The 16,233-nt window shown below is 50.4% G+C and overlaps 1 protein-coding gene across 1 annotated transcript in view; it reads right to left on the reverse strand.

The window, feature by feature from the left end:
* Positions 1-4,070: 4,070 nt before the first annotated feature.
* Otud3 (OTU deubiquitinase 3) overlaps positions 4,071-16,233 on the reverse strand; it is an 18,148-nt gene continuing 5,985 nt past the window's right edge. The window contains exons 3-8 of the mRNA XM_021160811.2: positions 13,647-13,759; positions 10,332-10,454; positions 6,605-6,736; positions 6,155-6,251; positions 5,377-5,558; positions 4,071-4,607 (exon numbers count right to left, since the gene is read on the reverse strand). Coding sequence (XP_021016470.1) covers positions 4,431-4,607; positions 5,377-5,558; positions 6,155-6,251; positions 6,605-6,736; positions 10,332-10,454; positions 13,647-13,759 — 824 coding nt within the window. The 3' untranslated portion in view covers positions 4,071-4,430. The remainder of the gene's footprint in view (positions 4,608-5,376; positions 5,559-6,154; positions 6,252-6,604; positions 6,737-10,331; positions 10,455-13,646; positions 13,760-16,233) is intronic.

Below are 16,233 nucleotides of genomic sequence, written 5' to 3' on the forward strand. Positions count from 1 at the left end.
AATGGGCTCGAGACACCAGGAAATGGTGATTCCTCACCACTACGCTCTAGAGCTAAGGCAGACTTGCTGAGTCTAAGGGTCATGATCCCATGGAGACCTCAGACACCTCTAGACTGAAGCCAGAACAAGCATAGTGCAATTAGGAAAAGGGAGAAGGCAGACACACTGGCCCTCTTCCTGGGGGGACGGGCACACACTCCATCCATCCATCCATCCATCCCTATGACCAGGAAAGGAGCGGGGTGCTGAGTGCTGGGTGCTGAGTGCTGGGTGCTGAGCCTGACTCCAGGCTCGTCTCCCTTCCCTGAGCTTAGTGCTAGTAAGGGATGCTGGGAGGGAGGCCCGCCATGGAAAAAAACGAGCCCCCAAGAACAGGAAGACAAGAGGAGCCCCACCTCAGCGGGGCTCAGGTTTCAACAGAGAGCTCTGTCAGAGAGCTGAAGAACTTCAGTGACTGCCCTGGTGCTGAAACAGGGGCCTGCAGGATGCTCATGTGCAGCTCAGAGCCAGACCCAAAGGTTCCTCCTATGCTCAGGACGCAGCAAAAGGAGCCCTGGCCCGCAGGTATGCCCCGCTTACCGTAAACTCACTGTGCAAGTGTGCAACTGTATGCAGGGACAGCATCCTCCGCAAGGCTACCAGCCTTCTCCAGTAACCGTGAGGAGAGTCACCATTTCAACTGACTTACTGAACTGAGACTCTAGAGAGAACAGACTGAATGAACTGTCAGAACTTGACCTGGGACAGAGCTCTCTGAGCCCAGCCTCAAAGTGCAGGGAGTCACATGCACATTGCGCTCCCACTTACAACAAAGGGACACTGGCTGCCTCTCTCCCTCCCTCCCTCCCTCCCTCCCCTCAGAAGAAACCACCAACTGGGCCCAGCAGTCAACTGTTAGAACCTCAGCACACACAAGGATGGTGGTGGAACAGCGGACGGACGTGTAAGGACGTGGGGAACGTTCCTGTCAAAGTGCCTCTTGGGGCCAGGCGTGGTAGCCCATGCACAACTCTGATCCCAGCGCTCACAAGAGGTAGAGGCAGGTGGATCTCTTGAGTTTAAGGATAGCCTGGTCTATAGAGCTAGTTCCAGGACAGACAGAGCTACACAGAGAAACCCGTCCCGGGAAACAACAACAACAACGGTGCCTCTGGGTCTGCTCGGGACAGGACAGCACTGTGTGAGCACTCCCCAACCTGAGAGAGACAACTGAAGCCCTGCCCCTGACCTGGGCCTAGAGGTAAGAAGCTGATGCTGGGGCTGGAGACGGGTCCAGGAGGGCCACGAAGGCCATGGCTCTGGGAGGTGCCTCCTGGCTTTGCTCACACCCTCTGCCTGGGGATTCGGGTTTCCTCTACCCAGCTGGATGCCCGAGCTGATCGTTTCAGAGGTAAAATAAGGGCACTCTATGTTATCCTGGTAAAACCCAGGCAGACAGTAATTCCTCGGAACGTGAGAGACTGAGGGGGAGGGGGCTCACTCTGGGCCGCAGTGCACAGCCCAAGTCCACCTGACACCACCTGGTAACCTGAGCCACTGCCTCCAGCCCTGCCACCGAAGGACATATTGCTCTGTTCCCCAGGGAAGTGGGCACTGTGCCAGAGCTACAGGAAGGTTCCCCACTGATCCCCACCCCAGGTGCCCTGCCAGGTCAGCCCTCTTCACTTTCACAGTCACGATATGGTCCGAGGTGTTCTCAGAGCTTATGGAAGAAACCACATGCAAGCTGATACACCCCAAAGCTGCTTCTTGCTACCACAGTCCCTGGCCACACTTCACTCCAAGGTAGATGTTCTTGTTGCAAACTGAAGGAAGCTCTGTATCCCCGGCGCTACCTCCTGGTGGGCTGGGCTATCTACAAGTCTAGCCTGTGCTAACTCATCTCCCTACAATACAAACGTGCTGCCATCAATTTTTTAACTTTAACCTTAAATTATTCTTAAAACCTAGCAAACCTCCCTACACAGTATTAAGGCCTGTGAGCTGCCACGAAGCACCATGGCTTTTCTTTGTGGTCACCTTGTGAGCTACCATGACATTCTCGGGTAGCAGCCGGGACACAGCCAGGAGGCTGACAGGTTCCCTTCCCAGGACAGCTTCTCTGAGACTGGAGGAACAGTGCCAACCATCATTGTCCCAAAGCTCAACGCACTGGGCCTCACCTTGGCTGCCAATGAGGTAACTGTCAGGTACCCACTAATGTGGTGATGTAACAGACCACCCTCTACCTTTCCCTCTGAGAGACTGAGGTAGTGGAACCCACATTCTGAGCCTGAGCTGGGGGCAGGGACCCCATTTCCAATAATCAGCACACTAAATCAACCAACTGAAACTGGAAAGCTGGACGGTGACAAGACAAACTTGTTTTGAAGAAAGTGCTACTGTGTTCCAGAGAGCAGAGGCTACTGCCAGTAACCCAGAACTAAATGCAAATTTGTAAAGAGAGGCGCTCTTTGATGACTCTGATACCCAGGAGACCCAAGGCAGCTTCCTCTGCCAGGCACACAGCACAGCAGCTCGGAGAAGGCACCACTCGGGCTGCTGAGAGCTGCCCACAGCTTGGATTTTAAAGTGCTGGGGACGGAACCCAGGCTTCCCACACTCTAGACAAGCACTCCACCAGCAAGCGCTACCCCAGGCCTGCCACTGCGGACTTCCAATCCTGAGGTTTTGGTAAACAACCCTGACCTTTCAGCGAGGACCTGGCGTTCTGCCGTCAGGCAGTGCAAAACTGGGAGCAGAGAGCTTTCATTCAGACCCTGCCCGGGTGACCCCAGGGATCACTGGCTCCCATCCCTCAGAGCACAGTGGCCACCACCCTCCCTTACTTGTTGGGACTGACCATGCCATCTACAAATCTGCACAGCATTGCAATGTCCTGTACTGTAAGCAGGAACAACGCAGTGTCCTGGGGGAGTCCAGGAGACTTTGGATGTTCCAAACACAGAGTTCCAAAGCTGAACAAACGACAATCAGAGGCCATCCTTACCCTGAAGAAGCTAACAGCCTGCTGATCAGTCGACGGGCCTCCCCGAGACCTGCCCAGACAGCGGTGTCTGCATCCGGATGCTTTTGTAATTTCTGTTTTGCCTTTAGTGAGAAGAAATCATTTTATCTTTTGACCCAGTATACAGGACTAGTCCAAATACTAGATTCCCGGAGGGCACTGACTTAGTCGTGGTTGTTCACACGACACATGACAGTTTAATGTCCACATAACCTAGTCTGTGGAATGGCACCTCCGGCGGGGCAGGTCCTCTCAGGCCCTCAACCCTGCCATCTAGCTTAGCCACAGGCAGCCTCATCAGCCACTGCTATACTTTCCCCAGTACTGAAATTCCAAATAAGGTTTAACTTAAAACAAACCTGTTTATAAGATTCCCCCCACCTCATATGTGGGGAGTGAAACAGGACCTTTCACCTTAATCCTAGCTAGCCTGGAACTCAGTACATGGCCCAGGCTGGCCTCAAACTTGCAACAATCCTGCCTCTGCGTCAGTGCTGGGGTTACAGGCTTGGCTTATAGCCAGCATGTCAAGCTATGTTATGGGACTTCATTCCGTTTTCATGTTAAGAAAGTTTACAACCTGTAAGATCAAACAACCAGTCATTTCTCTGTAGGCGCCTGAGTCTAGCATAGCAAAAAGAAAAATACAGTTACTTAAAATTCAAGCATAGAACCCTTACTCCTGTAGACTGCTGTCTTTAGATTGTTCCAAGGAAAACCCAAGAGCCCCAGCTCCCCCTGCACAGCTATAGACCCAGCCTGTATTTCTGAGCTCAGAGATGAGCCATAGCAATGCCACCCCTTCTCCTCACTGTCCCAAAGTCCCCTGCACTGTGCAGCTCCCGGCAAACCCAGGGAGGGGCATCCACACTCTCTGAAAGGAACCAGAGACAGGAGGAAGGAGATGGCCTTGGCCTCCCTGGCTGCTAGGAGCTACTGGTCCTGTCCTACCACTGCAGTGTCCGAGTGACCCCGTATCAGAAGCAATCAAACCCCAACACACTCCTGAGCTGAGAAACCAAGACGCTCATCCTGCTTGGAAATGAGAGAGAAACAGAGGGCATTGTCACTGAAGGTCTCTAATGATTGTGCTGAGCGACTTCAAGAATCGGTACAAGGAACCCACCCCATGCATCCAGGAAGAGCCTAGACCCACCACACTCTGACCCGCAGGGCACACAAAGCCCCCGCCCTGTGACCGGCCTATGGCCCCGCTCTGTGACCAGCCTATGGCTCAGTGTTTTGTTTGAGTTCTAGGAGGTGAATGGTGTCACCACACCGTCACACAACAAAACAGCTTGAAGGACACTGGCTCCTGTGGGCTCCTGTGTGGGCGCTGACAGTTGTCTCATCCTCGGAGGAGGTGTGGCTGGGAAGCCTTGTCTGCAGTGTAGGTACATCCTTCACCTCTCGGGCCCGAGAGTCAGATGTTCAGAGCAGCGAAGGTCTTCACCAAGGTGACCTGCGTGTTCACGTCTGCCTCGCTTCTGCCCGTGTCCCTGCTGCCGTTTCTGTTCTCCAGGGCTTTGAGGCGGTGCCTCTCCTCCTGACGTTTCTTCTTCTCCAGCCGCTGTTGTTCCCGCCGCTGCTTGTTCGTGACCTAGAACAGACAGGAGCCGCATGGGTCTCTGCTGCTGCAGGACTCGAGCCCAAGAGACCAGAATTTCTTCTGTTCCTGTTCAAATACACTTGGAAATTTATGTCCCCTTCCTGAAGCATCAAATACAAATCCTCTTTATAAACCAATCTAACCCTGACCCACAAATTCAGTGTCCCTAGTCCAGCAGCTGGCGGACTTTGCAGGGGCCTGGAGACATTCTCCATCATTTAAGACTCCAGATAACTGCAGTAAGATCGCAGAAAGCATCATTGTTTTCTGCACATGGAACCATAGGTGGCAGTCTAGCTCAGAACATCTGCCTTTAAGGTGAGTTTTAACCAGGAGACTACTGGCTTAGTGGGCCCTTGCTGGAGCTGGGGCAGGGATGCAGGTTACCAAGAGCCTCACTCACTAGAGAGACATACCCTGCATTTCACACATTTCACCTGGGGCTTCATGCTAGAAAATACTGCAAAGCACAAAGACTTTACACACAGAAGCCATTTACTACAGACAATCCAAAGACCCTGTGCCTCTCGACATTAACACCAGACGGAAGAGGCAGCCGTGCGTCCGTACAGAGAGGGATAGATACATCCTCCTACTGCGACTGAGGGACAAGCAAGGTCTTCTTTCTGCGTCTCAGGGCCTGTCCCCAGATGCTCTGCAAGAACTACCTCCATACATTTAAAAAACTTCCCACCCCAGCACAGACTCCCTGCGTGCCCTGCCTCCCCGCCCTGCCCCTCCCCACCCCTCCCTGCCGCACCTTTGGGAGCTGGCTCTTGTGTGCTTTGCTCTCTTCAGCAGGGCTGGCCCGAGCCTCACTGGTCTCCATCCTGCCTTCATTTCTGCCCTGATTTCCAGAGAGTCTACAGCCGCTGCCTGCCTCCTCACGTGAAGGGCCCCGCTGCTTCACTCTGTCACCAGGCTCACGGTTCTCCTCCGCATCTTCCAAAGAAAGGCATTCCGTTAAAACCAAGAACCCAACAGTTACTTACATAAAGCAAAACTGCAATTAAATGACTCCAAGGTTATCAGGTCCCCAGATCCCTGTCATTTTCAAAGCCAGGTTCCTTGAGAGGGAATTTGACTGTTACATCAATGGTCAGGAAGGTTGCACGGAAAGCCCTGGCTGGCTGCAAGGCTCACAGCCAACTTTCTACATGCAGGGTTTGTTTCCTTAGATAAACTTTTTACAGATAATTTTTAGGGGTAAAGTATCCATTTGTATCCCAAATCTAGAAACAAAATATGACCTCCCCCTACACTGTCCCCTCCAGTGGCTGCTAAGATGTAAATGCAGACACTGGGCAGTGAATATGACCTCCCCCTACACTGTCCCCTACGGTTGCTGCTAAGATGTAGATGCATAGACACTGGGCAGTGCTGCTTGTTGTGCTGACTGGTAGGTGGTGCTCACAGCCTTGAAGGGGGCGGATGGACAGAGTGGACACTACAGCGAGCAGGAGAATTGTGAACAGCATCTTGAGGGAGCAGCAGGGTAAACCTTGCAGCTCATTCACAGGTCTCAGTCACAGCCTTACCGTTTCCTGTCCCCTGGTTCACCTGAAGCAGGGCAGTTATTGCAGACTTAATGTTGTAATTTTCAGCTTCCAGGTTCTGGACTATTAAATTAAAATCCTATCAAAGAAACAGAGAAACACTTAAGACTATGGCTGGTGTGGTACTCCGGCGCTCTGCCCCATCAGCCGACACACGTGAACACAGAGAAGCGGTTCCAAGCCCTCATCCACCAAGAACATCAAGTTCAAACAAGGCAGCAGCCACGACAGTGCATTAATAAATAAACCGTCTTTATAAAACTAGACCTGTACTAGGGCAAGTCCCTCTCAGAAAAGACAAAGCCCACCCCTCAGGACCTTGAACATTAATGGCTGACATGCAGCAAACAAGGGAATGAGCTAACAGCGCTCCGGTCTCTCGGGCTCTGGCAGGCTGGCTCTGCATGGCAGTATCTGAGCATGGGTACTAACCGTGCATCCAGTTGCACTGCCAACTTTGTGGACAGCATCTTCCACGTTATCTCTCAAGCCGTCTTTAACGTCCACCCCTTTTGTCTTCATCTTCTCTTTTTTATTTGCTCCGTCTTGATGAAGCATCTGGAACTAAATGAAAGAAACAACATAGGAACCATTGCTCCAGCAAATCCCACTCAACTCTCCAACCCAGGAAGACTCCGACTCCCGAACCATCCAAATACAGGAGGAAGACTGCAGGTCGGAGAGAGCCCAGGGGCAAGATTCACCCACACCCTGAGAGTCCAGCACAGCCCTGAGGACAGAAGCTGGGAGAAGCCACTCAGCCACAGCAGCAGCAAGGCACCTGAGCTCGCTGGGCTGCAGTGCTAGAGCAGACAGCAAGTCTGGCAGCACACATATGTTTCTGTTTGCTATGTACAAAGGATAGTTCCCTATTTCACACCTGTTGAGCTTCTCAACTTATAATGCTCGCCTTGAGAACACATGGACCCAGCTCTCATCCGGCTGCCATGTTCTCTGATGATCAGCACGCTCTGGGCACAGGGCATTGCTAACTTGAGGCACCTGTGAGGCACGCCACACTCACCCATCCAAAGGCTTACGTACTACAGTGCAGTTCACTCAAGGCACAAAGGCCTCTATGACAGAACCCAAGTCAGAACTCTAAAACCACCCCTCCCTACCCTTTGACTACACAGTCACCATCTCCTTTTGCCGCCCATCAATAAATGGGCACAGACATTGCTGTACTTTGCACTAAAAGTCTAAGTGGAGCCTAGCTGTGGGAAATATATCCCCGACAGTCTCGACACACAGCAGCCTACACTCTGAGCATCCATCCTCACGGCCCAGGAAGTTAGCCACATGTGAGATACAGACCAGTAGAAAAGTTATCTTCAGTGGCGTCCCACTAGAGAAAAGCTAAGGGTCTCCCAGCCACAGAGCAGTGATCAACCACTGCCGCCCTCGGGATGCCGCCTCCACTGCAGTTAGAGGCAAGCACAGCACAGTGAGGGTTTACTGCCATCAGCACCAAGCGATGGACATTCAATCTTATCAACTGATGCACACAAAACAACAGAAGTTTTGGAATATCGGGAGGCAGAGGCAGGTGGATTTCTGAGTTCGAGGCCAGCCTGGTCTACAATGTGAGTTCTAGGACAGCCAGGGCTACACAGAGAAACCCTGTCTCGAAAAAACAAAACAAAAACAAAAAAGAAGTTTTGGGATAAATAGGGGAAAAGAAACCACTACTTAGACAAGATAATTCTGTGCTCTCCAAAACAACCACAAGCCACCATGAAAGACCAAAGCAACTGCAGCACAAGTACAAAAACTGCAGACGCGCTGCGTGTTTGGTAAGAAGCTAGTAGCCAGAATCTATAAAGGGTGTTTAAAGCTAACAACAAAATGACAGCCCAACTTCTTTTTTTAAAAATGACAAAGAAACCCGTGAATCCCTCCTATAAATAGCCAATCAGATGAGAGCTCCCAGCTGTTCCTGCTGCCAAGCCTTTGCTCGGCCATCAGGGACTCTGGCCCTCAAAAGCCTTAAGCGCCTTGGTCGTGGTGTTCTATCACAGCAACAGAAACGTAAGTAGGGAAGTGTGACAGACCCACACAGCAGAATACCATTAGAAGAACTGTTACGTGCTACAGCACGGCTGAATCTCAAAAACACCATGCTAAGTGAAAAAGGCCAGAGTGCAAAGGTCAACTCCACAATCCCATTCATGGGTAAAAAAAGACCGCTTCGGTGCTGTGAGGCTTCCTCTGAGGATGGTGAGGGTTTGGAACCACGAGAAGACACAGTCAAGGACCTTAGGGTGTCCAACTGCAGCGGATGCTGTGTATGAAGGGATTCAATCCATGGTAGGTGGATTTTATGTCAATGCTTGAGAGAGAATTCTATAGAACCTCTGGCTGAGTCAAAAGGTGTCAACTGAACAACGGCCAGCTGGGAAACACGAACAGGAAAAGGCACAGGAGAGGCAGAAGCAGGAGGCTCGGAAGCTCCTATCCTCAGCTACATACACAATTCAAGGTTACCTTGGGCTATGTCATACATGAAACTGCCTCAAAAGCAAAAACAAAAGGCAGGAGGCCGAACGTGAGGCGCACTGACTGTTCTTGCAGAAGACCTAGGCTCAGGTCTCAGCACCCACAACCATATGTAACTCATGTTCCAGGGAATCCAATGCCGTCTTTGGCTTCCGAGAGAACCAGACAGGTACCTGGTGCAGACGTATACTTAGGCACAACACCCACTTCCACAGATTGAAAACCAACACAAAGGATGCGGTGAGGAGCTGGAGAGGCGGCTGAGCAGGTCCCAGCATGCACCCCGGGTGCTCACAACCACCTGTCAGCTCCAGCTCCAGCAGGTCTGACACCCCGACGCCTCGGGTGCCTTCATTCTCACACACATGCCCTCAGACAGATCCACATGTACACATAACTGAAGACAAAAATACATCTTTAAAGGAAAAGATTCCAATTTTTTTTTTAAAAAAGCAAGCCATTTTTAAAAAGCAAAACAGGAAATCATAAAAAAAATTAGTAAGTGAAAAATTGTACTATATTTTACAACAGACTTCCATTAATTAAAACAGTCAACACACAGAGGCCAGAGGAGCAGAACCACGCAGCTAAAAGGAGACACAAACACATATGGGACAGAGTGCGTGCAGCCAGCACGGGTCAGAACCCAGGAAGGAAGCGCACAGGGCAGAGACAGTCTAGCCACACGGCGGCGAGGCAAGCAGAGGGCTGAAAGCTGACACCAGCACCTCACATCTGCTCACATCCCATAAATAAACGGGTCTGGTGTAAGGATCCACATCTGTAATATCTCCACTTCGCACATCCAAAACAGGGGGCAGGAGGATCTCAGCAAACTCCAAGTCAGCGTAGGGCTATCCAGGGAGACCTTGCCTCAGAAAACTAAAAGTTAAAACTAAGGAAAAATAAAAATAAAAACATAGCTATTGGATCAGGCCTGGTGCATGCCTTTAGTCCAGCACTCGGGAGGCCGAGGCGAGCAGATCTCTGAACTGGAGGCCAGCCAGAGCTACGCTGTAAGCTCCAGAAAAGCCAGGGCTAAGCAGAGAAAACAAAAATGTAATTATAAAAGTATTAAACCAACTGTGGGCTCGCTCTCTAACCTCAGAGCGGGAAAGGCCATTCTAGCTATGACCCCAAGCCCTAGAAACACAAACATAACAGACTAGGAACTACCTGTAATTCTCACAGAAGCATATTTCCCTAATGTACAAAGTTCCTAAAAGCATTAGGCAAAAAGACAAAAATGAACAGAAAAAGAAGAGATACAGCTCACAAGAAAAGGAAGGATGCAGTAGGTCTTAGAAGGTGCAGACTGAGCAATGACAAAATGCTCGCAAAACCCACATAGAGAGGGGCTGGAGAGCTGGCCCAGCAGCCGAGTGCGCATGGGCTGCTCTTGCACAAGACCAGATCTTGTTTCCCAGCGCCCGCACAGCAGCTCACAGCAACCTCCTCGTCTGAACTCTAGGGCATGCATACGTGTGATACCTGAGTCATCCATATGTATGGTACCTGCACTGCTTTAGCAATCGATCGATCGGATCGCCAGCTCCCTGAGAGGCAGCGACAACAGCGGGCTACTGGGACTTAGCTGAGGACACAGCTCTGCCCCTGTCTCCTGCAGGCCTGAAAGCAGGAGGAGCTGGGCTTCACTCACGTCAGTTAGGAGATGAGCCGGCGCTTCCGAGTTGTCATTGATCCTCCGGACGCTGTCATAGTGTTCACCGTAGCGGTAGGCGATGTGGAGCTCCCTCGCGCTGCCTTTGTCCGTGCCTCGAATCTGCGACACAGAGAAGAGCTACAAGGTGGGCCTGTGCAAGGTGGGCCTGTGGGGAGTCTGGGACCTGCAGGGCCTACACAGACAGACACAACCCTGGCTAGGACCCGCCAGTCTCTGAGCTCTCGTCCTCCCAGGCTTGTAGGCTTACAGGAGCCTAGGTAACATTTGCCAATATGCAAATGAATCCATTTGGAAGTGAATCAAATGCCAGAGACAGGCCTGCAGTTAAGTCCTAAAATTAAGTGCCTCCCTCTGGAGTGCACAGGCTCCTTCCAATGGGAAGACCCAGAAACAGACCCAGATTTGCTGAGCCTAAAGCTCAAACAGTTTGAGATTATCCTTGAAAAAAAGGAGCAAAATGTCAAGTATAAAGTTTATAGACCCTCTTGAAGACCTTCAAATGGAACCATGCAAATGGGCCTGACGGGGCTCCTTAGCTATAAACAAACTCCTCTTCCTTTTCTGTCAGTCACAATGAGACTTACAAGCAGCAACAATCTTAAAATCTGCCACTCACACCAGTTCCCAGACAAAATTCTACAGAGTAAAACCATACTAGTACACCACATAGACCTGCACACTGGCCACCAAGTGTCACATCCCAACCACATCCTGGGACTCCTTAAAATCATGCACAAACATACAAAACTAGGTGCTGGTCGGGGTAAATCCCCCCAAAACGCCCATGTCACAGAAATGAAAATAATTCCGACTGCCTTCCAGTAACTGTGCTATTAAAACTCCAACACATGCGCTCTTCTTGTTTTCACTGCAAGTCCCAGGTGACAAGTCCACGGGACCACCCAAACCCCACACAGACCCGAGAAAGCGTCTGTAGAGCGTCTAGGTCTGATAGACAGTGGTCTGGATGGACATTCCACACAGTGGCAGCGCTGCTGCCCCACAAAAGGAACACTGGGGAAATGTTCTACTCTGTCTTCATAGAACACGGTTCCTAAACGTTACTACCTGTGCTAACAACATCCGTATATTATAAATACAAACCAACTAGAATAGTCAGCAAGATTGCTAGGAGCCTCATTCACCAGCTGTTCCTAACAGGTCTGCTACTTGCTACACTACACATGGACACTGCGCACAAGAGGGCAGGCCGATAGACAATGGAGGTCTCTGTATCCATGCCAAGTCGGAGCCAAGCCATCATTAATGCAAGAGCTGTGACCGCATCACCAAGCAGGGCGCGACCCAATGGAAACAAATGTTTTAACTGTATCGTTTCATTGTTTTCCAAGTCATAAACCAGAACACTACAGAAAGATTTGGAAAAAAGTAAGGATTAGGGCAATAAAGAAATGTAATGGGGGGTGGGGATGGGGGAGGGTGGAGAGATGGCTCAGAGGTTAAGAGCACTGACTGCTCTTCCAGAGGTCCTGAGTTCAATTCCCAGCAACCACATGGTGGCTCACAACCATTTGTAATGGGATCCAATGCCCTCTTCTGGTAGACAGCGACAGTGTACTCAGATAGATAAAATAAATCGGTTTCGGAAAAAAAAAAGTAAGGGTTATCTTTAGGGAAAGCAGAAGATGGCTGCCCTAGTAGGTGCATGGCTTCTCTTAGCAGGCTCCTCACACTATACACTCTGGTGCCCTGACAACCCTGCTAACAGCGTAAACTATTAACAAACAGAAACTGCAGGAGCAGCCGTGTGTGTTCTGGGCCAGTAGGTCACTCTTAAGAGCACCCACTGAAAATCGTCCTCTCTCCCACTTGACACCTGGCAACTCTGGCCAAGGCTCAGGTCCTGTTTCCCTCCCGCTCGCTTGCTCGATGCATCCCTGAAGTAGATGTTCTCACCAGCATCCACTTCACTCTGTCCTTTGTAAGGCTGTTAAAAGGACATTGTGCCAGATACAAAAGGCTGACGACTTCCATTTATGTGACACAAACGCACACCTATATGGAAGGAAATCAAACAGAGGCTCCCAGAGGTTGGAAGACATGGGAGGGTGGTGATCCCACAGGGCAGAGTGGGGCTAGTCCATACGCTGACGGTGGCATTACTGAACTGAACGTCGGAACATACAAGTAGAAACTGGAAAAGGGTGATTTCTGGTATGTGTAACTGATATTTCTAACAGAAAAGGGGACAGGCCACGACTAAGGGAATCTGTAAGCAGTGCATGTAGGCAGCACACCTTTAATATAGTAATGCATGCAGGGGTGTGGGTGGGTGGGTGTGGTGAGGGAATCTGTGGACATGTGTTTAAAATGCACTGTAAAAACACTGTGATATGCACTTTCCAGTCATATGTCCAAGTTTGGGTGGGGGGAAGGGGGAGGCAGGCAGATCCTCACTAAAAATGTTCCCAGTCAGTGTGACCCTGGTGACCTTACTCACCTGCAGGGTTTTTCTGAATTTCCCAGTTTTTCTTCACTTAAAACATTTTAACTTTCTAAATAAGACAAAGTTCAAAATTGTGACACAGAGTGGCTGGACAGTGAAAGTGTCCAGGAGCTAAGCCACAAAGTGACAGGAACCTCTGAATTCTGGGAGAATGAATCAGGGAGTGGGGTGCGCCACCGGTGGGGACCTTTGATTGTCCATGATCTGGAACGTCTGGCTTCATGACTGACAGGCGAGGTTATGCACAGAGGAGGAGAGGGAGGTGAATGGACACATACTCCACAATGGAGGGGTGTGTGGCTTAGCTGTCTCATCCTGGAGCAAACACTTGCTCTAAAGTATTTATTGTAGAAAAAAGCGAACAAAGAATAAAAAGCAGCATTCTGCTGGTCAGAGAACACTTCTCAGTCATTACTGCGAGTGTAGTCATTATTATCAAGGATTTTATGGCGCCTCTCTACTCCTAAAACGCACACACATCAAACCACAGGGGAACGGACATACATCAAAGCTACAGTGTGTATTCATATACTAAGATAGTTCAATAGAATTATCTGAGGTATTTCTACATTAGGTTTGTCCCCAAATTACCCACGTAGCTGACTGTTGAGTAATGAATGTCTCTAACGTCGTAAACTACTTCCCACTCACACTCCAGACTCCACGTGCACCCAGCACAGGGGTAGCTCTAAGTCCCTGGAGATCCCATCTTCAGGCTCCCGGTCCAAGCTATTTTCTGGAGGTCAGGCTCACAGGTGAAGCCCGTCATCTAAAGGACATCCCCAGGGCTAGCGTACGGGAACATTCCTAAACAGGTGACCTACCTGCCACAAAGGGGCATTAAGCTGATGGATCACCACATTCAATTGATGGTTTCTTGCAAAGGCTACAATTGCATCATTGCCAGCAAAAGTACCAGGCTTTGCCAAACTGGCCACTGCATGGAAACAGGAAAGAAAAATGAAGTCTTTATGATGGAAAGAGCAAACACAAACATGGTGGGTATGTACGCAGCTGCAAGCAGTGAGAAGCAAGAACACACATCTGCCAAGGCCACTGCCAAGGTCAGTCTAGGCACTTGGAGGTGACGGACACGCAGGGGTGCTTTGTCATCAGTGCTGGGTCTGCTGATTAACCCCTTCGGTGAGTGCTGCGTGCCTCCCCTCTGCCCAGCTGTACAAAAGACATGGCGCAAACAACAGACAGGAACAGCAGTAGTGGATGCTGCATGCGCGGGTCAAGCAGTGTTTTAGATTTCTCAGAAATCATCACTTTTAACCTTTGCGGCAAGGCTCTGGAAAGATTATCAGACTGGCCCTGAGAAAGAGGAGCAAGCTGAGGTGAGGGCAGCTAAAACTAGCCCAAGGCCACAGAGCCTGACTTGATGAGTGAGCTCTGGAGAGTGGCTACTCTGTCACTCTGCCCAGATCACAATCAGAATACCATGGACAATCCTGATAAATGCGTGCTTCAGGAAAGGGCTGGTCTGGACTTTACCCCAGGCTCCCACAAAGTAACCTCCAATCCTTTGGAATTTCTAAAGAAGAAAGATGAGTGAGTCACTTTTGCACAGACAGGCCCTCGGCTACAGTTGCTAAGAGACTACATGGCAGCCATGTGCTACAACCAACCAACCAACCAAGTCTGGACGCTCAAGTTGCAATAAGCAACTTCCAGCTGACAACACTGCCCTATGCAGTAACACAGAAATGCCAAGAGCAAAAACTTCCCAAGGACAAAGCAGCGCTGTGCCTGGAGCCTTCTGAGGCTGGCCTGAGCCTTCCCCTTAGTTAACTTCGCTCTGTTAGGAAAGCTCCTGTCAGTGTGGGGCAATTTGAAACCTGCAGGTGGTGTCAGAATTTGCAGAGCTGTGCTATGCTCATATCCTCGATCCATGTCAGAAACACACACATGCACATGCGTCATGTGTGTGTGTGTGTGTGTGTGTGTGCGCGCGCGCAGGGGGAGGAAGATGACATGTGACAGATGAACAGCCAGGATGCTCTAAGGCCAAGTAGGAGTTAAAAGGAGCAGTGGATGACATTCCAAACAGAACCAGAGCTACTGTGACCTGCGCTGTCAGGCAGGAACCTGGGCTGCAGAGGTACGGGAGAAAAGCAATGGTGAGAATAAGAGAGGAGAAGGATTAGAGATCACAGGTCAGGAAGGGCTGGAGCACAGGTTCAGCCCTCAGATCACTAGGAGCCACACAGATTTTGGAAGAAAACAAACTTACATCACGACTCTGACTGATCACAGGGCCACAGGCCAGGCCCACTGCACTGAGGGAACCTGGTAGCTGTATGCTACGGCAAACACGGTGCCCGGAACAGCCTGGAGGAGGAAGGAGCTTACTGCATTGTTATACCTCTACATCAACCTGATTACTGAAGGACCCCGGAAGCAGGGTCAGGAAAGATGATTGCTCGCTCATTGTAAGCCTATGCTTAGCCAGCTCTCTTCAGCAGCTCAGGACCACCAGCCTAGGGATGGTGCTACCCACAGTGGGCTGGGCCCTCCTACACCAATTAGCAATCAAGACAATCCCCAACAGACATGTCCACAGGCCAATTTGATCTAGGCAAATCCTCAACTGAGGTAAGAAGGAGCCTCCATTCCCAGGTGACCCTATGTTACGTCAAGTAACAATAAAAACTACTGAGCCCAGCTGGTAAGTGGAGGAACCTGCTGAGGAAAATGGCCAAGACCCACAGACCGCGCAGGTGGGAGGAGATGGGAGACAAGGTGTTAAGGACGCCTAGAGTTCTGATCTGGGTATCCGTACAGATGGGGAGAGATGCTGCCGACTCTACAGAGCCACAGTACATAGAGCCAAGTGCACAGGTCACCAGGTCCTCACCAGTTAACTGAGACACCTGCTTACTGGTCCAGCAAATGCTACAGGGATGCCTCCAAATGCCAGGTACGGCTGCATCGGAACAAAGGCGCTACAGTTGTCCCTGAGAAACTGAGTACAGCATGGCAGACAGACAGAAAAGCTGGCCCTGTGTAGGGAGAGAAAGGCAGTGGGCCTGGCATTCAACACTCTTCATTTCTGCTCCTAAGCCGTTTGTCACCTGTTTGATGCTCACGCTTTTATGAACCAGTGTTCAGCCATGCAGTGACATCACAAGAAAATACCTTTCCCCTGCACAGCTAGAGTGACGACATCACACTGCAGCTGAAGCCTTGAGCTCCCTGTTCTGAGGCACGGATACACCCCCACCCCAGAAGGCCTGCCCTAAGAATGTCCAAGTGGAATTCAGATCAAGTTTCATACGAAGTAATACTGTCAGCTCTCTTTTTAAAAAATTTTTTATTTATTTTTTCCAGCCAGACCGGCTTCAGCCTCCTGAGTGCTAGGACAAGTGTGCACTTGCACACACAGTAACATGATTCATTTTAAACAGC

This window comes from Mus caroli, chromosome 4, assembly GCF_900094665.2.
Source record: "Mus caroli chromosome 4, CAROLI_EIJ_v1.1, whole genome shotgun sequence".
NCBI classification, from domain to species: Eukaryota; Metazoa; Chordata; class Mammalia; order Rodentia; family Muridae; genus Mus; species Mus caroli.